At 38.1% G+C, this 27,987-nt stretch overlaps 2 protein-coding genes and 1 long non-coding RNA gene across 12 annotated transcripts in view; 1 reads left to right on the top strand and 2 right to left on the bottom strand.

Moving 5' to 3' along the window:
* Nucleotides 1–27,987, top strand: part of LOC116443743 — a 116,174-nt gene that overhangs the window by 1,069 nt on the left and 87,118 nt on the right. For both annotated transcript variants that reach the window (XR_004240043.1, XR_004240044.1), the window contains exon 2: nt 4,409–4,487. This is a non-coding gene — a long non-coding RNA (uncharacterized LOC116443743). The remainder of the gene's footprint in view (nt 1–4,408; nt 4,488–27,987) is intronic.
* Nucleotides 167–4,124, bottom strand: FABP2 (fatty acid binding protein 2). The gene is made up of 4 exons (XM_032108222.1): nt 2,105–4,124; nt 1,266–1,438; nt 562–669; nt 167–336 (listed from the first exon to the last, which is right to left on the bottom strand). The coding sequence occupies exons 1-4, from the start codon at nt 2,169–2,171 to the stop codon at nt 286–288; spliced, it is 399 nt and encodes a 132-aa protein (XP_031964113.1). The 5' UTR covers nt 2,172–4,124; the 3' UTR covers nt 167–285.
* PDE5A (phosphodiesterase 5A) overlaps nt 6,944–27,987 on the bottom strand; it is a 107,241-nt gene continuing 86,197 nt past the window's right edge. For 8 of the 9 annotated variants that reach the window (XM_032108212.1, XM_032108216.1, XM_032108217.1 and 5 more), the window contains 12 exons: nt 27,286–27,461; nt 25,833–25,892; nt 22,550–22,696; nt 20,980–21,105; nt 19,644–19,738; nt 16,367–16,454; nt 15,133–15,233; nt 14,961–15,038; nt 14,555–14,618; nt 14,264–14,338; nt 13,699–13,782; nt 6,944–12,349 (listed from right to left, as the gene is read on the bottom strand). In XM_032108212.1, the coding sequence (XP_031964103.1) occupies nt 12,212–12,349; nt 13,699–13,782; nt 14,264–14,338; nt 14,555–14,618; nt 14,961–15,038; nt 15,133–15,233; nt 16,367–16,454; nt 19,644–19,738; nt 20,980–21,105; nt 22,550–22,696; nt 25,833–25,892; nt 27,286–27,461 (1,232 nt within the window). In that variant the 3' untranslated portion in view covers nt 6,944–12,211. The remainder of the gene's footprint in view (nt 12,350–13,698; nt 13,783–14,263; nt 14,339–14,554; nt 14,619–14,960; nt 15,039–15,132; nt 15,234–16,366; nt 16,455–19,643; nt 19,739–20,979; nt 21,106–22,549; nt 22,697–25,832; nt 25,893–27,285; nt 27,462–27,987) is intronic. The other variant, XM_032108213.1, reaches the window with a different exon arrangement.

Genomic DNA, 27,987 nt, shown 5'->3' with positions numbered 1-27,987 from the left:
TGTGCAAAAATACTGAAGTTCTGCCTGTGCAAAATAATTTCTGCAGCCTTTTATGTTATGACACTTTGGTAGGACTTGATACAAAAGACATTTTAGCATTTGTTAGTTGGAGTTTGTTTATTCAAGACAAAACAGTAACATAAAAAATGAGCCCATATTTTCATCAGGTAAACTGCAGCTCAGGAGGAGCTGTGAGGGGATGGAAGGGGAAAACAACACACAGAGGATGTGTAGAAAATGGTCTCTTATTGTTTCTTCATTCTGGTGCAGTTCTGTGTGAAGTGCTTAGCCCCTTTTGAAGAATCTCTTGGACTCAACTCCTTCATACACGTAGGTCTGTTAAGAAATCAGGAAGGAAAATCAGTGGCTGGAATTGCAAAGTTTCATTTCCCAGATACGGTTCAGAGAGTTTTAAATTTCGGTAGGTGACTTGAGAATTTTCACTAAAGATAAATGAGGTTATTTGGCTTGAAGAAAGTATTTTCTACATCTAGAACAGTTCTTAAAACTTTTTCTGTTCGTTTTATTACAAACTTGTGTGCAAATGGCTTCTTAACTCACCTGAACGAGTTCGTCACCCACGATTTCTCTGTATGCTTTAAGTACTTTTCCGTTGTCTTTTCTGGTGAATGTGCCCACAAGTTTATTTCCTTCAAGGTTCCAAGCACCCTGTGATGGTAAAAAAGCCCAAATATTTTGCAACAGTTATGACAGTGATTTGATTTAAAGGCTGTAGAATGCTTGAAAGTGAAAAAAGATTAAAACAGTATAATAATGCTTTTTAGAAAGGCTGTGAAAATGAAATTTTAATAAAACTATTGGTTTATTTAAATGCATAATAGCCAAGCTAGGTGTTTTTTACTGGTCAATACAGCTTATTTTAATTAATTGTATCAACGGAGAAAATTTAATTTCTTACAAATACCCACTCTGCACTCTAGGTGGTGGACTTGAGTATTGGAAGAAGTAAAATTGCAAATCACCTTCATTTTGTCCTGTGAAAATTGCTACTTGCTCTGCTTTTTGGGCTCTCACTGGAACCCTGAGATCCATGTGCAGTGTTGAACCATTAACAGTAAACACTCCCTTGTGCTTTGGTGTGTAAGCTGCAAGCATTCCTGAGCAGTCAGGTTCAGTGAAATTTAAAGTAATTCAAAAGTAAAATTTAAATTAAAAACTAGGAAGACAAATTATTCATCTTGAAGCTGCACTTCATTAAGTTATTATCACATAATAAATACTGAATTATGTGGAAAGACTCTTACGGAAAGTTCAGTCCCATCAGCCAGGCTGTACTCAAAGTTCACTCCCAGAGTGAATTCAATCTCTATGTTTCGGAAGTTGCTGGCTTCTTTGACGGTAAATTTGTTCCCATCTTGTTGGATGGTGATCTTCAGATTATCATGGGCTCCCAGCTTTCTTTTCATCATGCCAATACCTAGAAAAATCAGTTAACATAAATCAGAAAAAAACCTCAAACCTTTAGAGCATCGTATTTGTCCCTTTTTAGTGAATTCTATGTGTCCAAGTGAGTTTATTCCAGCATTCTGGAATAACCCAGAATGACACAAACTTTTGTCTTTCAATTTTCATTGAGACCATATTCACTGGTACACATATAATACAAATCACTGTCTAACTGGAGTGGTTATGTTTATATCCATATAATGCACAGTTTGTACAAACCTAAGGGTGTTAGAATTACTTGAAACAAGCGTTTCTCTGAAATTGAAGAATGATGGTTTCCTCCCCGTGTAATTTTTAAACTGGTTTAATGCTGTCAAAATAATATTCCAGCTATAAAATTCTGTTTAAAGTTTATCCCTTCAAGTTGTCTGAGCCTTTCCCTCAAATCTAGATTTTCTTCTGCTGAAATAAATTTGGAATTAGTTAAAGTACTTAAGATTAACACATTGAAATTAAAATCAGAACGTTTCTCAGCATCTTCCCCTCCTGCCCCAGAATGTTTTGAAAAGAGATGCAGGGGCAGAACTGCCAAGAGTGAAAGGACAGGCTGCCCGAAGGTAGTTCTCAGACAGTTTGAGTTTGTATTCAGCTGGAGTGGTATTTTTCCTGCAGAAGGGGTTGGAAAAGCAAGCCTTACCCATTGCCTCCATGAACTTCTCATAGTTCTCGTTTCTGTCGATTTTCCAAGTCCCGTCGAATGCCATGGCTGTTCCTGCAGGAGGGCTGCTCTGCAGGGACAAGTCTTTGCAAAGGGAATTTATGTACTGCCTTATCTTAAGAGCAATTTACAGGATGATGTGGCTGAGTAAAGCTCAGCAGATGCACTGACCTCTTCAAGGAGAAGTTTCCTGTAGTTTGATCAAATTCCCAGTCCTGACCACACTGTTTGCTCAATCTGCCCCCAGATTGTGACAGTATCTTTATTGCTCATCTCAATTACAAATTGCTAATCTATTTATTCTATCCACCAAGTGCAGTAAAAAATCAGGTGTCTAGTGAAAGTAATAATTAAACTAACAGCATTTCTTGACATTCGTATCCTGGTTGCATCTTCAGCTTGTGGAAGAGTCTTTATGCAACTGGAGGTGATATTATTCACCCAACAAAACAAACACAAATCTCTACTTTTTCCATTATGATTTGGTTGGGGTCTGTTCTGCTCAACATAACAAGTGTGGGGCAGAGGATTTACTGAATATCTGCAGGTTGTTTCAGAAAACTCTCCTCTTGCTCCCTGTCTAACACTGAGCTGTGAAAATTGGGATGGTAGTGCCTATTCATGTGATCACTTGTTAATATATTTAGTTTAAATTCTCAGCAGCTTCTACAAATTTTCTTCAGTATAACACATTCAGTGGAGAAACCAGCCAGATGGAAGGTGTTCAGGCTGTTTGCTCCGAATGGTGATGAGGGAAGTATCTCACAATGTGCATTTCACAGTAACAGTTAGGTCTCTGTGCGTAGTTTCCACATGAAGTTTTTTTCCACAATTTCATGCAGTTTTTGATCACTTGAATAACTCAAAAAGTGTTTTAGCCCATGCCCTGTGCTGTGCCAATCATGCATGCCCATCTTTACCCTTCAGCCAGCTCATAAAATGGGCAAAGTTCATTCTAAGGGTAAGATTATCTGTTTTTAGTGTGCAGGTGTGTATCTTGACCATTGTAGTTATCACTGTCATTCTTATGTTTTCTGCGTAGTATATATACTTAAACAAAAATACCCAGTGTCAAGTTACAGTTCATCCAAGCTGTTGTTACATAACAAAACTCTCTTTACAGTCTTTGCAGAAAGGTTCTTTCTGGCAGTGGTTGTAGTACAGCTTCTGCTGTATTTCGTAGAAAATTGAGGCCTAAAATGATGGGAGTTGCTCAATATGACAAAACATGACTTTGGTTTTCCACAGGTACTAGGATCATACAATATACACTTCATTTAGAGTTCTTCTGTCTTCCTATAATAGCTGGTTTTCCTTCTAAAATCACAATTAAAATCGGTTTTATAGATTTTTTTTAAATTTTAGTTGGAATATTCCACAGCCCTTTCCCTTCTTCAGTCTCCCTCTTCCTTGTGTGGTTTTCAGAACTACAACATTTTCTTCAATGGTGCACTGAAATCTTGTTTTCTAGTATTGCTGGTTTTATGACAGTTTTGAAAGCTAAGAGTGTGTTCTTTGCTTTGTGGCTTTCTTCAACGTGCCAGCTTCAGAACACTGAAAATGGACAATCTTATTAACTTTGAAGTTTGATCTTTAGATAAGGTAGCTGGGAAGAAATTATTAACTTATATGATCATGCCAACCTCATCCTGCCAATCTGTGATCATCATAGCAACCTGTATTGTAATGGCAGTTGACAATGAAGTTCCAAAGATCAGGGTGACAAAAAGGCTTTTGCAGTGGGTTGTATTCATCCTTCTTGTTTCATGGCTTGTATTCGAGTTGTTCTGACTAAAATTAGCTGGGACAGTAGAACTCTTGGGTTGGTTAAGGCTTGGGGCCAGCATAAACATAATGTACTCATGAAAATATTGATTTGTGTAATATTACGTAATAAGAGAGATTAATTCCTGATACAACCATGCAGATTGAGTGTGCAGTATTTATGAGTGTTTTCTACTGAATGGTTCTTCATTATGTCTTGGGATGGATTGCAAAGGTGGATTCCTTCCTGTGAAGTTTCACTAAGCATTCGAACCCCAATATTCAATTTTATATCGATGTGATAAATAGACAATTCTACACCAGTAAAGCCAATTCAAGAATAACAATGGGTGGCCTAGCAACCAGGAGCCTAACTAATGCCATCTCCTGGATAAATAATTTTAAAGTACATATTGCAGTGAGGTGTTGCATTGCAGCAGGATTAGATCCTACTTGAGCTAGATGTTGTCCCACTGCAGCTGCCTGTTTGCTGAATTTCTGGTTTTATTCTCGTTCAAGGAGAATCTCCTGGATGCTGCTAATGTGAAATCTGTTCAGCAAGAGAATTCAACATTTGAGGATTACCTAGAAATTTTCAGTGAGTATAGATCCATTTGTGTGATTAGTAGTGGGCTGTTGAGTCTTAAAACTTACTCTTAACTGTCTGTATACACTGCTTTTTAATTCCTGTATAATCGTTCTGATCCATAAAGTGCTGCATTTTTGAGAGTTTTTTATTGCAGTGAACCGAAGTGCATGAGTTAATAATAAGATCCAGGTTGAAAAAATCTAGAAGCAAAATTTAGGATTAAAACAGTAACCACTCTGGTATTTATCAGTTATTGTATGCTAAAATCATGCTGTATGTATGAATCCTAGGATTATGTAGAATAATAGAATCTGGCCTTGTTTCAATGAAGAAAGGGTGACAGTGAACAACTGCCAATAAAAATAAGTGTGCTTTTCCAGAAAAGGTTATAAGAATCTCTGAGTATTAGTGCCATTTGACACTTGCCACATAGAGACTGATATGCCAGTTGCCCCATGAGGCTTTTTGTCAGGCTTTTCTAAGGGTAGTTAAATTTTATATCTGAATATTCCTGTATTCCCCAATTTCTTTTTGTTTAGAAAATGAAATGTGATCCTAGGGTGGGGTCAAGTTGTACAGTATTGAAAGTCTGCATTGGTCATTTTGGTTTCTCCAAAATCTGCACTGAACTTTTAGCTCGTTTCAACATAACTTTTTTGCCTATTGTAAAATTTTTCTCTTGGTTATAATATAGTTCCAAACCCCACGAAAGGTTATTGTGATTATCTGGATTAGTGGCTTGAATCTAATTTCATCTGTAAAATAGAGAGCTTCAGAGTTGTTCTGAGTGCAGCATTATAGGAGGAGAGCACCCTGTATGGCTAAGATATTTAAATATTTGTATATGCAAAAGGAAAAGATGGTTTCAGTTTAAAATTCTTTTCTTCTTGTCTCATGTAAAAGCAGAACAGACACCCATGTTCTGCTTCCCTTTTCAGCTCAGAAATGGACTTCTTTGTGACCTTGATTAAATTAACCCCTTTACTTATCTGTAAAATGAACTTTCCTTTCATTAAGAAGCTCTATATTATAAAATAAATTGCCAGGGACTTCATTAACTGCAATAAAAGGATTCTGAATGCCTATACGCAAGTGTATCATGTGTAAGCTACTGCTATGATTTAACCATGGATTTTACTCTTAAAATTTGATTGTGTTAAACAAGAGAAACCTGTGTAAACTTTCGATATTTCAGCCATTTTGCAGCCATTATGAACTTCGGGCATTTTTCAACTGAAATGGTTCTAAAGTTCTCTGTGTGCTAAGAAATGCTACTCTTCTCTGAAGGGTTGAAAAACTCAATGACTGTCAGATTCCATAAGTCTGTCCCTAAAGCTTACTATTGGAACAAACTCAATCATGTGTGTTTTTTCCTAAAAATCTTGAAGGGTGAGGTTTCATGGGAATGTGAAATGCAATAGCTGTCCCTACTGTTACTAAAAATCTGGCTGGAGGTAAGAGCTTTTGTCGTTTCCATTTGTTAATGAGGCATCAGAACTGTACAAGAAGAGAAGGACCTCGTGTAATGTTCGTTCACCTCTTCAATAAAAATGCCCTCACTCAAGGTCGTGTTCTTTCCAGGCCTGGGTAAGAAATGTATCCCAGTGCTCCTGCTGAAAACATGGCCACTTCTCAGAAGGGAATTCACATCTTCAGCAGGCCAGAAAGACTGAGCAGGAGCATGACTGGGGTGGTGAGGGGGTGGAAAGGTGTCCCAGCAGCAAATGGTGACCTGATGTTTGTAGATATGCACAGGCAGTTGTGCAGTTGCACTCATAAATTGCAGTTGGTTCGAGCAAACAGTGCTTGTGTTTTGTGCTGAGCTAAATCTGGCCCTTCATAACTTCTTGAATGAGCCTGCTGTTTGTCAGGGATGTACATACTTCTTGGTTTTGCCTAGAGCTAAAAAAAGTCAAGCCAGAAGTGTTGCTGTGGAGGACCTAATAGGCAAAGAACAGCAATTGCCAAGAAGCCCACTGGTCCAGAATTACTTCCAGGATCAGCAATTTATGCATAATGAGGCTTTGGTTGTCAGAAATCATTTTTTTCCACAGTTTTGGTCAAAGTCACTGGGCTGACTATTTATTTCTCTCTTGCAATTGATACCCCCCAGGAACTGATAGATGGTGGCAGAGGATGAGGATACATCTGTGCAACTCTTGTATTTGCTTGTTCTGCTTTCTGTCAGAAATAAACTGGTTTCTGACAGCTCTCAGGAGGTGCAGCTCCAGTGCTCTCTAGTGGTCAGTAGCACTGAATTATTTTTTGCTGTTTTTAAACAAGAGCTACTTCACTGCTGGGTGCTCGCAGTAGTACTCAGAAGTATCTTGATATTAACAGAGACGTTTTTCTCTTCAGGATTTCTAGGACCTAGAGAAGTTACTATGAAATATAAATTTACAGAAGCAATGGTTTGAATTAGGCATTGAAAATTCCACCTCAATAATATTAATTATAACAAACAGTAAAATTTGACATCATCCTTTTTATTTTAAAAAGCATGAAGACAGTACAAAGAGAAGAATGGAGGAAATAAGTAATAAGCAGCAGTCTGACCACAGAAAATAAGCTGACTCTTATGTTCTCTAGCAGCTGTACAGTAAGTAGGGCTAATGGTTCTCTTAAGTAATGTAACTAGCTTTATTCTAAGAAGTCATAGGACAGTAGCAAGAGAGAACACATAACATTCAGAAGATTTTAATACTGCTTAAAGGCAAAACATAATATACAGAAAAACCCCTTAACCTAGTACAAAAATACTGTGCCCAGAAACTATGTATTTGTTCAGATATTTTTAAAAGGTAGAAGAATACAAATGGACAAACTCAGTGACTAGTGACTGTGATTAAGGTTTTTATTAAACTATAATAGGAATGTATGTTAAAACTATTTACAGTGCATTTCAAACTACATTCTTTAAGAGACACATGCAGGTATCTGCCATGTGAATACAAAGAGGACTCAAATTCTAACTTCAGCTACATCTGTAAGGTACCTTGGGCATCAGTGGGAATAGCTGAACACAGCAAAGAGCAGGTGAGGCAGCTGTCACCAAGGGTAAGGGCTCGGTCCCTCTTTACAGCTAAAAAAAAGGTGGATTTGACCCATTCTTTCGCTTTCTATACAGCTCAACCCAGTTCCCACTGAGGTAAATGGGAATCACATACTTGACTTCAGGTGGGCAGCTGAGCATACATGAGGCCCTGGCATGCCAAGCTCATGCTGTGGAAGTTAGCGGGAACCAGCTATCCCAGAGCATTGTCACATAAATACACATTTATAAACAGCGCTACTTCGATAGGAGTTTCTCTATGGAAACAAACTTCCTTCTGTGGAAAAGAAACTTTCCCGTGCAATTTCCATCCACCGCAATGACCAGGATAAAATATCCTGCTGTCACAATTTGCTGCATTTAGCAAGCATCACTAATTACCACGCCAGATTCTGTGCTGTTTCTTCTTCCTGTCAAAGTCCAAACGAGCCCTTGTTATTTACCATACTCAGGCCAAACTCATTCTGTTATTCAAGCTCCAATGTTCAAGATTATGTTTCAAATTAGTGCAAGCCCCTGAAGAAGCATGGCAGGTACCTGGGAAATAAAGCTGAAACCTTCTGAAATGTAAACTGCGTGTGATTTGACATGAAGGAAAGAACTGCAGCATCAGCGCTAAGACTCTGAACTAATACTGCTATATAAATTTGCTTGAAATACGAGGTCTTTATAACACCTTTAAAAACATATTAATTTATCATGAGTGAGGCGATTTTTTTTCCATAAAAAGTCTCTGCTATCTTCTTATGCCTAAGTGAAAGGGACACCTTCCAGATCACTCCTCAAATTTTAAGGGACTAGACCTGACTCTTCATTATCTTTCTGTATAATGGGCTGGAAAATCAGTTACGTGGTAATTTTGACAAACCTTATGTTTGAATTAAATAAGTGTGCTGAATTTTTCAGTTCATGCCACTTCCAGGAAAAATGCATTGGATTGGAATTAAAAAGTTTATTTTTACATGCGTGCAATTGTCAGGAGGTGATACATTTAATCAGGCTTAGGTGCTCTCTTCTAAGGAGAAAGCAGTTGATCATCAGTGAAATTAATTGTTTCCTTTTATCAGTAGCTCACTTGTACATGGCCTCTGTGAAGATATGAGTAATCTGCTCTTAAGTATAAACTGCTTCTAATTAAAAATTAACACCATCTCCAAAATCAGCATTACATTATTTCCAACCCCCCCCCCCCCCAACTGTGTGAGATACTAGAAAACCTAGGCCTTCTAGGCCTTCTACAGCTAATATTGCATGTGTGGCTAACTTATGGGAACAGAAATGGTACCTACAGCTCAAGAGCCTCACTGTTATTTGGAATTAGAAGAGGTAGGGTTAATCAGTAATTTTGTGCATGTTAATACAAGTAATTGTTTTCAGAACAGAGAAATAAAAGTGTACTTTAGGCATTAAACTGTGCTGTGGAGTGAGTTTGAAAGAAAATATGTTCATATCTGACATCAAGTAGGATACTAAAATAGTTGTCTTCATTGAGAGGAGTATTAAGAATTAGTGGGACAACTTCTTGTACCCAGAGACTTAAATACCAAATGTGACAATAGTTTCAATGGATTTAAGGCTGAACTGACAAAGTGATAAACTCCATTTCACCTGGTTTCTTGTGTAAGCCACACTGATTGTTATAGCTAGACAATATAAATTGGGGAGAATGTGTTTGAGAGCTGACTGAAATAATGAGATACACAGCTCATGATGAAATTAATGACAGCTGCATGGCTGTAATCCACCAGCTGGCTTTGAAAAGGTTGAGTTCTGAAGACAATGAACTTCAAAGCAAGAAACCTGCCTGTAGCCAGGCTAGGTTTGGGGTTTTTTTCCCATATTGTCCCCTATCTACATTATGAAAGGAAGGAGCAGTTTCTGCAAGTGACTCACACAAAGCTATGACACAGAACCAGCACACTCTGATTTTGCCTTCAGGCAGAGTAAAACACTATGCAAAAGCTTTGAATTTCATGAAACATAGCACTCTATGCTTTCAAGGTTCTTAAACCAGTAGTTTAAAGGCTTTGGTTTTGTAGAAATATATACAGATACAGGTGTGTTATGATATTTAAATGTTTATGTAGTAGGAACTGTATTTATATGTATATTCCAACATTTATAGTGGAAGAGATTGTGTGGGATAAATGTGTACAGATATGTAATTAAATATATGCACATACTGTATAACTCTTTAAGTGAACCTTTTAAAAAAATGTAACATCATGCCCTTTTTTTCAAGTCAAAGGTATGAATCCAGCACTCCTTCGTAGCATTTATAAATTTAGTTGTAATAAAGCTTTGCTGAACACACAATATGGTGAAGAAATACTGGAATATTAATGTCAAGGTTACTTCACTACACTGATATCATCATAGTTATGTTGTCACCATGAATTACTAACCTCAACCATAATAGCAAGAATACACCTTTATATACATATATTTTATTCCTATTTATATTAAATATGTATCTCATCAGTTAGCATAATAATTATATTTCAGTATCTCAAGCACTCAAGGAAAAGACTATACAAGGACTATGCAAATCCTGAAGCAAAGTTTTCTATTTATGAAAAAGTACCTAAAAACCTTTTTTTGGGGGCTTGTGTTGGGGTGGGCAGGCTGCTGTCATCTGCATACTGTGTATGCATAGAAATACACATGTGGATCACTGCAAAACAGTAGTCCTGGAATTCTTAATGAGCGTTGAAATCCTTTTTTTTTTTTTTTTTTAAATTTTGGGGGACAGAATAAGGAGACATTCTTCTGCAGAAAAATGTTTTCAAATTCACAGCTGCAATAATTTATTATTGGTGCTCACTAGAGAAGTTTGAGACAGGACTTAATCAGTGACAAATAATTTAGGTTGGCAGAAATGCTGCTGACTGTCAGAATACCTTATTCTACATATAAAAAAAATATCAACTCTGTAACTCAATATCATCAGATATTTTGAAACCTTTGCTTCATCTTTTCTTAGCTTCTGGCATAGTTTATCTAAATGACAACATTGATAAAAAGGGGGAATTTTCCCTGTCTTTCTGACCAGCTCTTACAAGTTGGGGTTGACAATCTCCTGGGAAGAAGAATTTATTGCAATTTCCAACTAGAATTTCCTGCATTATTGTGATAGAACTAAGTTCCCACACTTTAAAGTGCAATGCCAAATGTGCTACTTTTGCCAAATACAATTGCTGATTTTAACTAAAAAAAAAAAGATTATTACAGATTAAAAAAACTGGAACATTTTGTGTGTTTCTGTGCAGCCAAAGTTACATGTACTGCTAATGCATTTTAGACTGCTGACATTCATCTCCTTGTCCTGTCTACCTAAAGAAGAGTACTCTCCTTGTATTCCTCTTTTGGGATTTGTCCAGTGTGTATTTTTTCTTTAATTGGTTCCCAATTCGAAACCATTTTTATTAATCATCTTCATTTAAATAATACACCAATTTTTTTTTTTACTAGTGCAAGTTCATTGATTTATTACTTTTCAGAATGTTAATGCCTCACATACAAATGGCAAATCCCTGCAGCACTCTTGGCTATTTTTGCTTTTGGTATTATTCTTTTCCTATTTCTTTAAGACACTATGATTAGTCATTTTTAACTAATGTTAAAAATGACTTTTAAGAGATGTTATCATAAAATTTTTTTCTAAGTGGTCATAGCCATAGTAACACTGGCCTGAAGAATCAGTCATGGATGGTCACCAGGAATGTGCCATTCCTGCATCATTCTGATTCAGCTTTTCACCTCTTGCTCTTGCAGTCATTCTCTTCTGTCTGTGATTCAGTCTCTTGGTTAGATGATGTTAAAATCAACTTCCAAATAATGTTAAAAACAGCATACAAAATCAATCCTGTTTTGTTTCCGTTTCTCTGGACGCTTCTTGCAGCTATGGGAGCTGTTCTTCCATGGCAGCCTGTCAGTTACGTTGGAACATTTCATCAGTCTTCAAGCAGTTTCCATCGGTCACGGATAACTATGACACTTCTTCCACAAAACTCCTAAGACCCCCATTGCCTAGTAATTCACAGGGGTCTTAGAATTTCTTCAGTTGGAATAACACATTTGCTAAGACATCCATCTAATATGGAAAAAACCCAAACCCTACTGAGTGCACAGATTTTGGGGCTTTTTACCTCAGAGCCCAGTTCTGCTTTCTGAAAGAGGTTAGCAATAGTTTATGTTGGAGTAGGCTCCCCTGAGTGAGTCCCAATTTTTCCTCTGAACCTCTGGAAAGAGAACAGGCAAGACTGCTCAATAAGTTTATAACATAACATAGCAAGATGGGAAGAGAGAGAGAGAAAAGGTGCAAAATGCAGTAGTCTTTCAGATACTGGCCACAACATGATCACTAAACAATTATGTACATCTGTAAAGCGACAGGCTCTCAGGCACAGTCAGTGCCTGCACCAGTACCTTCTTTTGGGGTAGGGTAGCAAAAACTGCCCTTGCAGGTCTTTTTCCATCTCAGTCAGATGTAGTAAAAGAAACATACTGTCTTCAGATAATCTCAGCATCTACATGGTCATGCTATATCTTGAAATGTGGAAAAATAATACAGCAGTGGCAAAACGTAAGCCAAATCCGTACAGTGTTCAGCAAAACGCAGTACCTCCCCTATTACTGTGTCTCCTACGGGAACTTAAGCTGTGGCGGTTAAAGCAGCGGCTCAGTTCCGTTTGCCTTGATTGCTTTCTCCGTTAATCAGGTTCTTCTCCTGCTGCTCAGCTAAGGCTTGCCATTTCTGCCTGTTTTTTCTGCAGCCATCCAGCAAAGGGGAGCAGGCCTCTGACACGTGTGTTAGGGCCTGAAATAAATTGAGAACATGGAAAACAGATTGCATTCAGATTTTAATTAAAAATGGAGAATGAAACACATCTTTTGTATTTTTTCAGATTTCTGAATTTAGGGGAAAGACCTGTAGCTCATTAACTGCACTGGTTACCTAACACAAGAGCTGGGTGCAGTTTGGACTAGGATCACTTGGTAACTGTAAATCTAAGCAGCAGTGCATATTTCAGAGTAAATAATTCCAGTTTTTCTGGTCTTTTCTTAAATGGAAAGGTAAAGCTCTCCCCTAACCGGAAGAAGTATAGATATTCAGGCTCTAGAACTGTGGGCATTCAAGCCTGCTCAGGTGCTCTGTTAAAGAGTTTTCTGTTCGTCCAGTCTGTACCTTTGCAGTGACACTCAGTCTTCTTTCAGTGGCTTACCTCTTGCTGGAGACAGTTTTCTGAGGCTTCAAAGCAAAGGCTGCCTTGTTTTCCTGACAGGTTCTACAGCACAGAAACACTTGATTTTCAGGGACAGCAGCTAATAACTCCCACTCCTTTCTCTATCCCTGTTTCCTTTCAACTGGTGCATGTACAGTCTTTTTAGAAAAGTTTATTGGGTAAGAGCGAAAAATTCAAGTAATCATCTGGTTCCTCCTACTGGAGGATTCTTAAGAGTTTGGTTATCTGTTCATCTCCTTTCTTTTTCTCACCTCAGTACCTGTAAAATACTTGCTACAGTTCAAATAAACAGACTTTAATGTTGTACTGGTTAAAAAAAAAAAGATAGATCAGAAATCATGTTGTGTTTCACACTATATTTGACCAAGCAGCTTCTCATACAGTTTGTGACCAGGACAAAAAAGCATTTCAGTGAATTGTGTCATGCAGTGCTTTGGTGTGTGATAAAAGAGAAGGAAAAAAATGGGATGGGAAGTGTTAAACTTGGGTAAATTTCCTATAAATACCGTATCAATTTTTGTATGAAGAATTCTGAATTCTTTAAAAGTTTTAAACAACACTTTTTTTGTCAATGCACTACCTGGATACCATTCTTTTCCCAGAGGTCAAAGCCTTAGTTTTGTGACTTTCCCTGATAATCCAGAATATAACCCTGGGATGTAACACCAATTGCACAGAGCACAGCAATTACTACTAGGTTTAAAAAAATTGTAACAAAATACATTAATCAGACAAATATACAACCAATTATAAATACTAAAATAATAATTTCTTCAACATAATAATGAACCATATGTAATATAAGATAAAAAATATTTTTTGAACAAAGGGGCTGGTTGATTTGCATTCTGATTTTAAATCTGTGTCTACCAGCGAGCAGCTCTGGTTTTAGAGATTTGCTGTTCTTCCTTAGGCACCATACCTCATACAGCTGCAAACAAACTGCATCTATAAATCCAACCTGCATGCTGGGAATTTTGTTTTTCTTCTCTCTGTTCATTAGATCCTGCAGATAAGAAGTAAACAAGTTCTGTGTTTAAATGCATTAAATAAAAAACCCAACCAGAACCAAAGAGAGAGTCTGGAATTAAAAAGTAGCACCTTAAACAGCACAGCAAGCTCAGCAGGGTATCCCTGCAGGTTTTACAATGAAGGGAATTGGACTGCATAACTTCCCGCAGGAGATAGGTTTGGATTGACAGAGCCCAAATAACCAGACAAACAGGCAAACTTACTGGGTTTGGATCGCTGCAAATAGGTACCAATTTAGGAATGTATTTCCTAGCGAATTTAACAATACTGACTTAAAGAAGATAATACTGCCTGTTCTTCTGGTTCAGAGATAATGACACTATTGGTGTTTTGGAACCACAGAAACTGACTACTAGGAAGACAGGGAAGGAGCTGGTCCTGTATTGTGGTCAGTGGGAGGAAGTTTAAGTGCTGTTTATGAAAGTCATTTTGCAAGAGGTGATTCTGCCACTTACCGTGGGTTCTATGTTGAGTTCCTTCCGCTCTTTATCTCCTTGATCAAAGAACTCAGTAGCCACAAGCTCAGCAATCTGTAAGATATTTCACTCATTGAGAACTCGAAGTTTGCTTGCTACCTACAAACAAGACTGGTTCCTATCTCCCCTTAGGATATATCATATTAGCCCCCCCCACATTGTGAGACTCCAGCTCTGCATTCCACCACTGCCTTTGCAATAACGACTGGGTGGAGGAAATAAACTTTTATGGAGTTGGCATTTAGGAAATCTTAAAAATTAAGCACATACCCGTTGCTGAACTGGCCATGGTTTGGTTATAGCTGATAAGTCACAAGCAGTCATCAGCATTGCTCTGTAGAACAAACAGAGAGGGATAAATTACTGTATGGTGAAATGTATGTAGCCACCAAGTCAAGTAATCGGTAAAATAGAACATCGAATTTAAAGGAACATCCAAGTCAGAAAAACAAGTGAAATTAAAGCTAAGTTATAAATGTAACTCCACATGCTATTTAACAAAGGTTATTATACAGGTTGCACCTTGGTAATTCTGACCCAGGGAATTCAGTGACAGCTTGTACAGGCCCAGAACACGCAGACCTGCTGGGTTTAGTGAAGTTCACAGCAACATGGCACAGGAAATTGGGTATCCAATAATATTAACTGACTTCTTGATTATTCTGCTTTTACTTACAAAAATAGCTCCTTTTGTGAGGGGTCTTCCCAGTTAAACTGCTTCTTCCTTAGAAGTTCAAAAAATTCTCCTCTCCTCCTTTAAAAGAAGTTAAAATAAAAGATTTTGCACTGTGCTGACACAATCTTAATATCCAGCAGTGACTATCCAGCCCAACTTTCCTCTGACTTACTTTATGTATAGTGCCAGGTCTGTGGCAAGAATGGCTTGTTTTATCATTTTCAGTGTGGCCTTGTATTCTTCGATGGAAAGACTGCTGAGAATCTGATTTCCCTTTACAAAAAAAAAGCCCAAAACAGTGCTATCAGTAAAATGGGCAACAGCACGCTAGTTTGCTAAAGCATCTCTAAGTTACCAAATCATTATGAGTTGCTTGCTGATATCTGAGGTCATTCTTTTACCCTGCTTCCTTTTGCAGATTCCCTAGTTTAAAAATAAAATTTCCAGTCTTCTTGAGTAATGGCAGAAAGCCGCACAGCAGCAACATCATCACTGACTATTACAAAATGAAACTGCAAGCAGAGCAACATCAAAGCCTTCAAGTCCCTTTCATTCATTAAAATTAGATTTGTCACTGGCTGCATTACAGCTTCTCTTTCCTCTTCCTTCCCCTCCCTGAAGCAGAGGAATTCTAACAGATTCCCATACCTGCCCATGCACCTCTAGTAAATGAAAATATTTTCCTTTTATGAAGCACCATAAATAACAAGCTATTAAATAGAAATATAAGCTTAGCAGCCTCCTGTTAAGCCAAAGCACTACAGAGCTGGTGAAATGGAACTTGCCTCTGTTGTTTTTCCATATTTGCCTACCTGACTAGGAAAGGATCATTACAATACAAAGGATGCCAGAAGTACCACAACCTGTCGTACAAAAGGAGCAGTCCTTTGAAGGGATTGTGCATGCTAAATCACCAGTCTTCAGAATTATAGCATCAAATCATAATAGCATCAAACAAGAAGAATGTAGTTTTGTTTGCGTTATTTACTTAACTTAGGTTTGGCTTCACTTTGGAATGTCAACATGAGCGGTGTTTGGTTTGGTCTCATGAGGGCTGCTTTGTGTATATGTAGACTGGAATGTTTTTGAAAGGAGAGGAAGGACTTGGGTTTGTTAGGTGGTTCATAAGAGGTCATGAAAATGGCAGCAAAGCCTTTTGTTTCCTTTGGTCCAAGGAAGCAGGTACTAAAAACGATGTTAGCAAGGCTTCCCTTATCAGGCAGCACTTCGAAAGCTTTGGTGGCACTCAGCAACAGAAGTGTAATTTCCATGTTGCTGCATTTGCTTTCTTTACCCAAAAAGGAATAAAGAGCACTTAAGAACATATAAGGGTGGGATTCTATCCAGAAGCTAAAAATAGAAAGCAAAATAGTTTCCTTCAGCATACACAGGAATGTGGCACTCACTGGACTATTCAGGATCATAAGGCATTGATCAAAATGATGGTGCTCCATGATTGAGTGGCAATACAGCTGAGCCAGAGGATGTTCGCTTCTGAGGAGGAAAAGGATGGAGAAATCAAATTAGACAAACCTATTAGTGATGCAGAAATAACTTCCCTTCTAACATCCTCTTTGTAGGAATATGGGTAAAAAGATAATGCTGTTCCTTTGTCAGAGCACTGACAACTCTGGTTTTCTGCCTTCTGTTACCTGTAGAGACCAGCTGCATGCAAGGAGTGAGAATGTAATGCAAGGTTTTATAAAGAGTGGAAATTCTTGTATGAAAAGCAAAGGCAACATGAAGAGTTCATTCACAAACTAGAGTTTAGGAGACAGTTTTGGTTTCTGTAACATGTTCTTAAACACCTGCCTGGCATACTTAGTCATCTCATCTACTGAGCTTGTAAGTAACAATGCAAACCTAATAGGAAACCCACTGATACCAATGGAAAAATTCCTGCTGACCTCAGTGCAATACGGTGCTGGGCCCAAAATGTTGATCAAGTAATTTCCTAGGGTTAGTAACAGTACTGGTGTTTCATCACCACTATCTTCATGACTGATGTACTGCAACATCGTCACCTGCCCTTTGCCCGGGGTAAAATACAAAAGGGAAACTGCTTAAAGGCCAATAGAGATGTTGGCTGTACTACAGGCATTGAAAAAAAGCAGGAAACCAATTGTGCAGGTGCAGAACTTAAAAATACCTTAGTGCAGCACTAAGTACCTTATTCTAGAAAATAGAATTTGCTGTTTGAGTAGCTGTAGACAAAGTACAGAAATTCCTCCTCTCTTGAGGATTTCCAAATTCTCCCTGTCCCTCGTTAAATAATACAGTTCTTGGTTTTTGCTGCTCTGTCTTGATTTTCAACCCCTGGTCCCACATTGCTCGTGTCATTTCTTCAACTAAATCTGGATTCTTTTGGAAGTCTGTTTTGCTGATGATCCCGGACCTAATACTCTATTTATAATCTGACCCACAAACGCTTAATCATGTAAGAAGTTCTTTTTTAGCATATAATTCCATGAGATCTTCTGTATGGTTAAGGACCATTCACTTAGTGGCTGCACAATTGGGTCCCTGTGTGAGTGACTGCACAAAGACTCAAAAGTCCTAAGAGGAGACTCTGGGGATTTAAGCACAAAAATGTGGCAAGAAAGATGGAAAGACAAACAAAAACACATAAGGGGATATTAAATGATGCAAGCCTCTGAGGAATATGGGCTGACTGCCCAGCACCTCCTCTGAGACCACCACAAAAGGGGTGTAGAGAAAATGTACTTGTGTGTTTCTGCAAGGAAACAAATTGCAGGATGGTGCCAACATATGCTGGGTGAAATTCCCATTGAATTAAGTGAGATGCATATTGTGTCTCCTAGAGTTTATCCTGGCTGGAGAGAAAAATATGTGAGAAATCTCATAGGTTATCTTCCCAAGTACTGCTCCAAACTAGAGCTTGCTCAGTACTCACAGACCCTGGCTGGGGCTGAAAATAAATTCAGGTCCAACTTCTGTAGTGAGACTTCTGTCAAACCCCCACACCAGGCCGAAGGACACCATGGCTTTCTGAGCACAGGAGTTTGGTTAACACAGCTTTCTGTGCTTCCTACTTTACATGTGGGATTGGAAGAAAAAGAAAATAACCCCCCCTGCATATCTATTGGAAGGCCTTCAAGCACTTCCTTTCTGTAACTTCTACTGCCAGGACAATTTCAATTTTTGAAACCCTGCTGCTTAAGAAAAGAATCACACACTGCTTCAAAGGAAGAAACAAAAGGGATCTGTTCCTAGAAATAAAAACTTTTGTATTTAGATAAAAAAAAAAAAAAACATGGAACTTTTTATTGAAAAAGGAATTATTAAACTGTAACTATCTCAGCTTTACAGCATGTGTAAATGTTACATTTTGCTGTCTATGACACTTTCCCAGGACATTTTTGAGAGGAGATGACGCATCTCCAGATGTCTTCCAGGAAATTTATTTTTAAATAAATAAAGCAAAAAATAGCTAACTAGTTCAGATCACTGCAAGGCTACACTTACTGCTGGAATCCTCTATTACCAAGCTAGAAAAAAGTTACTCTTTCAATTTTGTGGAGTTTGCTTTTTCTTTACCCATCAGTCAGTGTTACGCCAAACATATAAATCTGAAATTTCTGCTTCACGTTACTGATCTTCTACCTTTCAGTATTCTGTGCCACAAACAAGCTTTTCCTTCCCTCCTATCTCACTTTACACATAGTGAGAATAGCAGACCACTTCTTCACAGGTCACTTCAAAACCATTCTCCAGCTCTACCAGAAAAAGATACAAGCACACATTTCTGGATATCTTTTCCCCATCTCTGGTCAGACCAGGACACACTGCTGTATCACGGGAATCACATTAAACCATGCTTTAACTCAACCGAAGACTTGTATTTTGTTATTTGAAGTGATACCAAATTCACTGGATTGGGCAGATTCGAAACTACTAATAAATTTTTAAAAACCCAGTATCTTTAGATAAAAATTAAAATATGGGGAAATTTTAGACTTGTTCAGTTACTTCATTTTGATAACTTCAAACAAAAATATTTTGTTTAGTAAAAATATTTTTTCAATGTTTTAAACATATTTTGTGTCTTTTCATTGTAAAGGCTTTTCTGTAATTCCAGGTTGGATCAAAGTTAGAGGGTACAAATAACCCCAAATCAATGCAAAGCAGCCATACATTTTTAATGTGATTTTAACCATGTAACTTATTCTAAACAGCTTAGAATTCTGGAAAAATGTGTCTAAGCCACGAGTAAAACAATCTGAGTTCAAAATGGTGGGGAGACACCTCTGTATCAGAGGGCTGCACATCTCGGTGCTGTGTTGGCCCAGACAAGACAGGGAACAGCTGGGTTAGGCAGGGAGCGATCTCAAAAGCTGCACAAGCTGTCCCTTGGAAGCTGTGGCCTTCTGCTGTCATTTTATGGGAAACGGGGGAGGGGACTTTGGGAATGGGAGCAGGAGGACATGTCCCTGCACAGCAAAGAATTCACTTCATCTGCCATCGTAGTTAGTCAGCAACTGAGTCTGTGCATCTTTGCTTGGGACTTGTGAATGGTTCTGCCTGTTCTTGCACTTTCTGCTTGGTAAAAACCAGCTCCTTTGCACAGCTCCACCTCATCAAAGCAATCAGGTTGTACCTAATTTAGCTCTGTGCTTGTTTTTGTTCACTCACTTGTTTTTGACTTCTCTCAAACCCACTTACCTTTGTATGTAAGAGTTGTTCACTCCCCTGTGATCCAGATCATGGCTCAGAGTTGCTATCAGCAAAGCCAGTGTTTCTAAGTCAGTCAGTTTGCTCTGTAAGCAAAGAGTAATGCCAGAAGTGAGTTGGGGATTTATTTTGTACAATGTGTTTTACAGCTGCTTTCTAAATAATGAAAGCTGTTCTTAGTACAGTCAAAAGACAACTCAGTTTGGAAATGATTGATTTTATGTTTCTCTCAGGAAGATGTGTCTCCCAATGCTTGCCTTTCCCCTCAAACTAGAAAAAAATTGAGTTATGTTCAATGCTGTTCAGACTCCAGAATCTAGGACACGAGAATTAGCAGGGAGAGAATCCAGTGTAGTTAAGAATAAACAATTTATGGAAATTGCAGTGGAGACTGTCAGGATTCCAAAAATAGCAGGCAAACTATCAGGATCATCAGAGATTGCTCGACCGCACACTGAGCAAAACTACCATGTCCATTCCAACAGAGAAGGAAGATGGATGTCCTTCCCTTGGTCTCTTTCAGCACCTTTTGTCATTTTCATTAGTGAGACAAAGATTTGAGAGGAAAGAAATGTCTCTTCCTCATTGCTATTGGGTTTTGGCCAACAAAGGGGATTTGTTTATGCTCTCAGAAGTGCTTACTCTAAAGCAGTGCAAACCAACTAGTAACAACTGTCTGTAATCAAACTGAACAAGCACGTTTATTCAGAATGAACAGAAACATTCTGTTTCCTACAAGAATATAAAAACAAAACCTAAAGACATGTTTTGAAAGAATGTAGAATCAATATCTTACTTGAGGATCATCTAGCTCTGATCAGAATGATTAGGTTGTTTTTTAAATTAATAGGTGTCTTTTTAAGTGGAAGGTTAAAAATTTGTTCAAAAGCATTGGAATAAACATTTAAGTATTTATTTCTATATTTTTATGTTCTGTTGTTTATCTAAAGCGGTACTCATTTCTGCATTTCATCTTTTGTTGAATATTTTAAGGAAACATCCTGAAAATGGGTCAGGCTTTTCTTCTCCACCTTTTTGACTTGCTTGTAGCACAAGCATTAACTTTGCAAAAGGTCATAACAGTGTACATGCCTTATTTGAGATATTCCCAATCGGGAACATCCAGATAACCATTTCCAGAGGATTTAACTGAAAGGGGGTACAAAACAACATGGGAGCAGTCTCACAAACCAAGCCCTCATAGCCAGAACTCTTCAGCAGAAGATTCCGCTGGCAATACCATAGAATCATGAACATCTTACTAACGTGACAATCAGAGCTGTGCATCATTAGAGAATTTGTCTTAATAGAGGAACTGAAAATGTACCTGAATTTTCCCAGATTTCAGAGCAGCAAACATACACTGTGCTGTGTTAAAGGCGTGTCTCCAATTGTGATAAGCAACATTCTTCCGATAATTTTTCTTCACACTTAAAATCCATCTGCAGAGAACCTTTAAGAAACAGCATCACATAGATGTGTTTTCATAAGAAGAACAGACTTCTAATACATTCAAACTTTCTTAATCCCACTTGGAAACTCTTTTACTGAAAAAAAAATCCATTTAACTCAACTTGTAACTGTGAACATAGATAAGAACAGGCTTACAACCACTAGTGCAGCTTCTCATTGAGTATTTAATACTTGTGGGTTTGGGTTTTATTGCTAATAGCTACATGTCAATGTCAGAAGAAGTACTGTTAATTCAGAAACTGAGGTATGTTGAGCTAACTGGGAGAGAAAAATCCTTGTTTATAATGACACATTTGATAGAGAAAATTTATTTGGTTAGTTATTGAATCCTCTTAAGAGCTGTTTTGAAAATTTACAGGCAGCTTTTCCCTCCTATCAGCTTGTCAAAACCCAAGTGGAATTGGACTTTGGAAAGCAAGTAAGTATGATAGAAAGATTATTATACTGCTAGGTAGTTTCTTTTTTGTGCAGGAGGAAAGCATGTCTTGGACGTTTTACTCAACAGTATTAGAAACTGTGGGTTATAATTATATATACATACACATACATATACACATTTTTCCTGCCTTTTTTTGTTGTACAGAAGTGACAGGTATGAAGGTCAGGTAGTAATTTGATGTGGGGACATATTCCTTAAGGTTGTTGACCTTACTACAGAGGTGAAGCTAAATACTGGAATATTCAAGAGATCAGACTAGGTATTACTGTACTCCTTTTGGCCCTTGAACACTGCTAATCTAAATTGGTCTATAAACCGCTGATCTAGAAAATAAATACATGTTTTCTTTAACTAATGGGTTTGCCCATGAAGCTCTACAAATTAATCTTGCATTTTGATATGAATTTTGATGGTTTTGTTGAAAAGGTTATAAAGCAAAATTAAAGTATTTAAAAATGAAGGTTTCTACAAATAGATGTTGTGTGCACTGAGGGGAAGAGGCTGAAGAGATTTTCTGTTTTACCTGTCTTGATCACCTCTGACAGATGTATTGCTAGAAACCTTCAGGGAAATTCCCACAGCCCACCTAAATTATCTGTTTCAGTCTTTCCTATCTCTGTAACTATAAAGTTCCCCCTAATCTCTAATCTATTCTTTTGTAGGGAAAGACTAAGATAGTAACTACCTTTTATGGACATAGTGAACAATGTTACTGTCCTCTTTGTAAGAGTTTTTCACTTCCTGAGAAGTTGCTGTCCTCTCCCCCCTCAGTATTCTGTTTTCCTGTCCATTAATCATAGACTGTAAAATTATTAATCCTTCCAAACTGAGGACAGACCCCAATACTTCATATACCTTCCTAGTTTGCTAATTACTCTTTAATACAGATGTCCAGTTGTATTTACTGTGGGATCATTTCACTACTCTGAATTCCTAATAATTAAGCTGTCTCTTTCTGGGGAGCAGCATTTGGCAGCAACCATACCTCATGTTTCATTTGGAAATTTTGCACCAGGTTGAGGTCTGTGAACATTCGAATTGTGCACAGCGTTGTTTCAAAGTCTGACAGCTCAAAATCGCTGAAGTAGAAGTCAGTCAGGTTGAGAGTTTGTGCAGATGGCACTACAGCAGCCTGGAGAAGAATGAGAGAACACAACTTAGCACTAGGGCAGAGAAAGCAGAACAAATACCTGCTTTTTCAACAGAGAAATTGAAAAGGAGACACTAAATTTTACCTTCACATGATACTGGAAACTGATGATTGCTTCTCATTTACTTCCCCTAGCCACTCTTGTTTACCTTATTACCTTGGATTTAACAAGCACTTTTCCATAGATCAAGAGAATAAGGATAGAATTACCTGGTCAGTCTGGTTATCTAAACCACCTGAGGCAATTGTAACCAAAAGTATTGATGATATTGGGAGAATGAGAAAACAAGGCAGTAGAGTTATATGCTTGTTTTTATGGATGTGCAGACAGCAAAATCTGTAACTGTTGACATTTTTCTAAAAATGGTGAGGAAAGAGATGTCAGTAAAACAGATTTGATAACCAAATCCACATTCAGCACGATGGGAGTAAACATGTCCACAGGCAGAGCTTTCTCAGGGCTAGAAACCTGAAAAATTAGAGTTCATCTGTGATCAGTAATCTTTAAAACGCATGGTCAATGGTTTTGGTGCGGTTTGTGTATAACCATAAACCTTCAATGTGAAATTTGAAATTACAAGGTACACAATACCACCCCCCTCCCCCGATTTTTAAATCTGATTTTTTAATTGTCAGTAATATTTACATGTATTACATCCCTTTTCTAGTTATAAAATACAGGGTATTTATATTGGTTGCCCTTCAAAATAGCGGTGTTGAGGTTATGCTAAGTCTTAAATTAACTCTTATACTAACAAAATAAGTGCCAAATCTTATACTACAGAACAAAATTTAGTATAATTTTCTGCAGTAGAATAAAAGGTGGGGTTCTCAGTGCTACTACTTTAGAGCTGTTACACCTCAATATGAGTGTGATCCGAAGAAAATCAGGTAAATCTGAAACGGTGAAGGAAATAAAACCTATGTGTTTATCTTCCTCTTTGTAATTCTAGAGGAAAACATTTCTCTAGTGTGGGCAGCTGTGTCCCAGGAGGCTGAGGAACTGAGAAGAAAGCATTTGTCCTAATCTACAATATTAGTACATGTAACATGCAAATCCGCTGAACTATGACTGCCAGCCTCTGTTGCATGTAAGTTTGCTGTCCTGTGTTTTGCGTGTCAGAATCAGGAAGTCACAGAAGATTATGAAAAAGAGTATTTACACAGGAAAAAAATGCACCATTCTTACATATTTCTTGTGCCAGTAATTTTGTGTCCCTCAGTTTGGATTCATGTGGTATTTCAGCTGTAAGCACACGAAAGGCCTGCGTGTTCAGTGGTAAGTAATGCAACTGTTCAGCAAAGTTACTGACAATTTTGAAAAACTGCAACTGCAGACTGATTTTTCACAAGTAAAGGGGCTGGAAGGACACAGAAGGAGCTCAAAATAACACCTCATGCTTCACTTCATTCATAATTTATCTTTCCTTGATTGCCTGCCTTATACAGCCACAACAGTAAGTTTCATTTCAGCTGAGACATGAAAAACCTGCACTCTATAGCAGATTGTAGCGTTGTTTAGCCAGATTAGATATTTCCTTTTTCACTTACTGAAGCCACTAGAGCCTTCTGCCTCCTGTTTTACAGTATGAAAGTTCATCAGCTATTTTAATTTCAAGTTATTGAGCTATGGTTTCTGTAAATACATTGGCAGCAAAAATAAGGCTATGGAAAATGTGGGACCACTGTGTGACAACTACAAGGAGTTTTGCTTTGTTTCATCTGCTTTGGATGATAAAACACAGGTTGCAGACAGCATCCAGGCTCAAAGAAGGTGACATGCAATAGGACATTTCTTTAGTATTTGGAAATGATGATTAAAGTAAAAAATTCGACTGCAGGCTATTCCATAAGGCAGATAATGAGTAGAATAGAATAGTGCCAGTTTGGAGAGCCCTGCTACCATCTTCTAGTCCAACTGCCTGTTAAGTATCTATTTTCAGATTATTTAGAAGCAAAACAGCAAAATGGTGTATCCAGAAAAAATTTTAAACTATTTTGGCCATCTTTATACAACAACATGAGTGCAAAAAATAAAAACTAAAATAAAAATTTTGTGAGTGCAAATAAAAAGGCCTGTGCTTGTGCTCTGGTATCACCTTAGAGAGCAGTGGTTGACACAGGCCAGGATTGTGCTAGGAAGCTGTGGACAGTTAAGCCGTGCAGGTGGACACTGGTCCAGTTCTGGGTTTGCCGTGGCTCTGTTTCATTGAGCAGTAACGGTGCAACCACAAAGGTTTCATCACAAGCACTGAAGAGAAACCTTAGGAGAGGTGTTGCACTCTGGTCTTGTCACTGGCTCTTTATTGATGAGCAGCAGTGTGGTAAGACTGAAGTTCAAAAATCTGTGGGGCACTGCTCCAGAAACACCCTTAGTCTTATGTTGCTTGGCCAGACCAGTCCCATGCTACCCAGCTCATGTTCCCCTATGCCTTCCTTCCTCTCCCTCCTTCCACTTGTTTTCGTACAGCAGGGGTGATGCTATTTCTCTGGAATACCTGCTGACGACCTGGAGAAACTAAGCACATGCTGTGCTTTGAAATGCACTTGAAATCCTAGCTGTAGTTATTCCTTAGGCAGTGGCTTCTAAACACAGAATTAAACATGAGCAGAACAGGACACTTAACAGAACAGCAATGATAAAAAAATTGTAACAATCATTGCATTAAAAAATTCAATACAGAATTTTTACGTAAGGTCACAAAGCTGCACCCATACATGAGATGTTTGAAAGGTACCACAGCTGTTAAGATATACAGCATTCACACTTAGCTGCAGAATGGAGAGTTCTCAACATTTTGCTTCTGGAATACTTATCATTATGAGTTTGATACTGACATTGCACCAGCTGTGACTGTCTCAGACTCCTGAGAAAAATTAGTCAGCACAGGTCTGGTTCTCACAGTGCTCTGGCCAGCCTGTATCTCTTACTGTAAGCATTGTAATATTTCCCTTTAATGTGATTCAGCGCAGGAGTCCATCAGTATAAGCTTCACTGTCATTTCTATTTCTGGAATGTGTGCTTCTGCCCCTTTAGGGATCACATCTGTGTACAGGACTGCTCTTGGCTGTTCTATTAAAGCATTATTTCTAAAGTAATAGTAAAAAATTCAATTACCACTGTTACCTGCAGCTCCCTCGTTTCCTCCTCAGCAGCAGAAGCGTGGTATGAGAGAACCTATGGGAAGAAAAAAGCAGCCCTTAGTACAAACAAGAGAGTGATGTGGTAACAAGGTACTTTTCCTAGAGCAGACTTTTCAGCATTTCTGCATTTGTTGATGAAATCTTCTGTCCATACAGCACCTGAGCCAGTTTTAGGGGGGCTCTCTGAATGCACATGGGGAGATACCTGCATCTTTTACAAATCTCCCACAGCACAGAATCTTCTAGAGATAATTAGGCCAAGAAAACATAAATAGTTTCTATACAAGAGCAATGAACTCTGATTTTCTCTTTGGAAAGTTTTCATGGCCCACTTTCAAAGACCAATAATACACGAAACATCTCTTATTACAAGCCTAATGTCATTGCCATTGTAATTCTTTCAGGACTTTATTCAGTCATAAAAGAAAGTTTTGCCCTAACAAACTTGGCACGAGAGTCTGAAAGACAATATATTCATTTTAAAAAAATAAGCTCATATTTTTTAGCTATTGAGAATGTATGACATGAAAATGTTATGGAGTTGGTTTTTTTTTTTGTAAAGAACTCATTTTACATGCTAACCTATAATCTGGCTGGAACTGCTTATATTATCTATAAAAGTTTTATGGTAGGAGAGAGAATTGGTAATTTGCCATATAAGCAAATGATTTTGACAATAGTTTTACCAGCTTTTATTTAACATGACCTAATACAGGTTTATTTGAGAACTGTAATGTTTCTTTTAGAAGCTACAGGGCACATAATCCCATTTTAGGAGCTCTGCAAACACTCTGTTTACATAATGAATGTTAGGAGATCCAACAGCTACACATTTTTCACTTTCAGCTTCAAGTTATCACCTCTGAGTAATTCAGCTTCTCAGACTAAAGCCCTCTAAAAGCTCTGAAGCTTAACAGTAACCAATTCAAAGGCTGGGACCAGATGATGTTCATCTTGATACGGTTTGATGGAGTCTGAGGAAATTGCTGAAAACCTACAATAATGCTGCTGTTACTCCTCACACTGGTTTGTCTAAAGGGCTGAGCCAAAATCATCACAAAAACCCTCAGTCAAGAAAAGGATGTCCCTTAATCTGCCAAACTGTTTCCTCTTCCTACGCGACAGAACGCACCCACTGTGCTGCCAGTGTGCAGCCTCATGGAGAGGAGAAGACGCCTCCAGCTCCCCACTAAATCTCAGGAGTGAAGTTAAGACACAATACCAAATTAAAGAGCCTGCTGGCAGAGTCAGAAACAAGCAGAACATTCCTGAGCAACTCAACAGCCCAAATGCTGCTCTCCTGAGGGACAACAATCTTTGTTCAGTGTCCCTGTGAGTAGCTGCATTGATGTGCAGAACAGACAGGGTCTGGGGCATATTAGGGTCTGTTTGGGGCTAATTAAGGACCACCAAGATTTTGGGCTCACCTCTAATGTCACCATCTGTTTGGCCATGGCTCTTTCTACAGCTTCGTACATCTGTGTGTTCTGGATCCCCAGGCCACAAAAGATGACGAATGCTTCCAGGAACTCCTCATCATTTCTGTTGAAAGCCTTGATTTTTCCTGAGTTTTCTTCCATCTTATTCACAAGCTGGCAAACCCCTATGTCAGGACACAGAAATGAAAAGTAATACTGCCAACATATCACCTATTGTATCATCAGGAATTAAGTTTAGGACAGATTAGCCTACAGTATAAACCACCAACATACATAAGTGACACATAGGAATGCTGTAGGATTTTCTTCCCCCCCCCCCCCCCCAAGTGTAATTTCAATGTATTATAAAAAAAAGTTAAAATATTATATATAGGTAGTAAATTCAAAAGTAGTTATTAGGATTTATAAACCAAAAATTTAGGGCTTTAGAGACTTGATTATCCTGTGAAATTCTAGGGTCGTTTTCATCCTAACTTTCATTATTAATAGTATTCTAGATTGATTTAATCCCTAAAGACAATTTGTCCTTTGGAGGCTAATTAAATTTTTGCAACCATGCCAAAAGAACATTTATGAAAGTCAGAACAGTGGTACACAGAGTTTTCGCTTCCTTATTTGAGCCAGTACTAGGATTTTTTTCAAGTAAATGAACTAAACAGGGAATACCCCAAGTTGAGGTTCAAAGCTGAA

Source organism: Corvus moneduloides, chromosome 5 (assembly GCF_009650955.1).
Source record: "Corvus moneduloides isolate bCorMon1 chromosome 5, bCorMon1.pri, whole genome shotgun sequence".
NCBI classification, from domain to species: domain Eukaryota; kingdom Metazoa; phylum Chordata; class Aves; order Passeriformes; family Corvidae; genus Corvus; species Corvus moneduloides.
The sequence above is the reverse complement of the archived record's forward strand: the minus strand, read 5'-3'. Positions and strand labels throughout refer to the sequence as shown.

Coding starts and splice junctions, on each gene's coding strand:
- FABP2 (XM_032108222.1), bottom strand. CDS start 2,171: ATGGCATTCGACGGGACTTGGAAAATCGACAGAAACGAGAACTATGAG. Junction 670..1,265: donor CTGATGGGACTGAACTTTCC/GTAAGAGTCTTT, acceptor TTACCATCACAG/GGTGCTTGGAACCTTGAAGG. Junction 337..561: donor TGGGTGACGAACTCGTTCAG/GTGAGTTAAGAA, acceptor ATTTCTTAACAG/ACCTACGTGTATGAAGGAGT.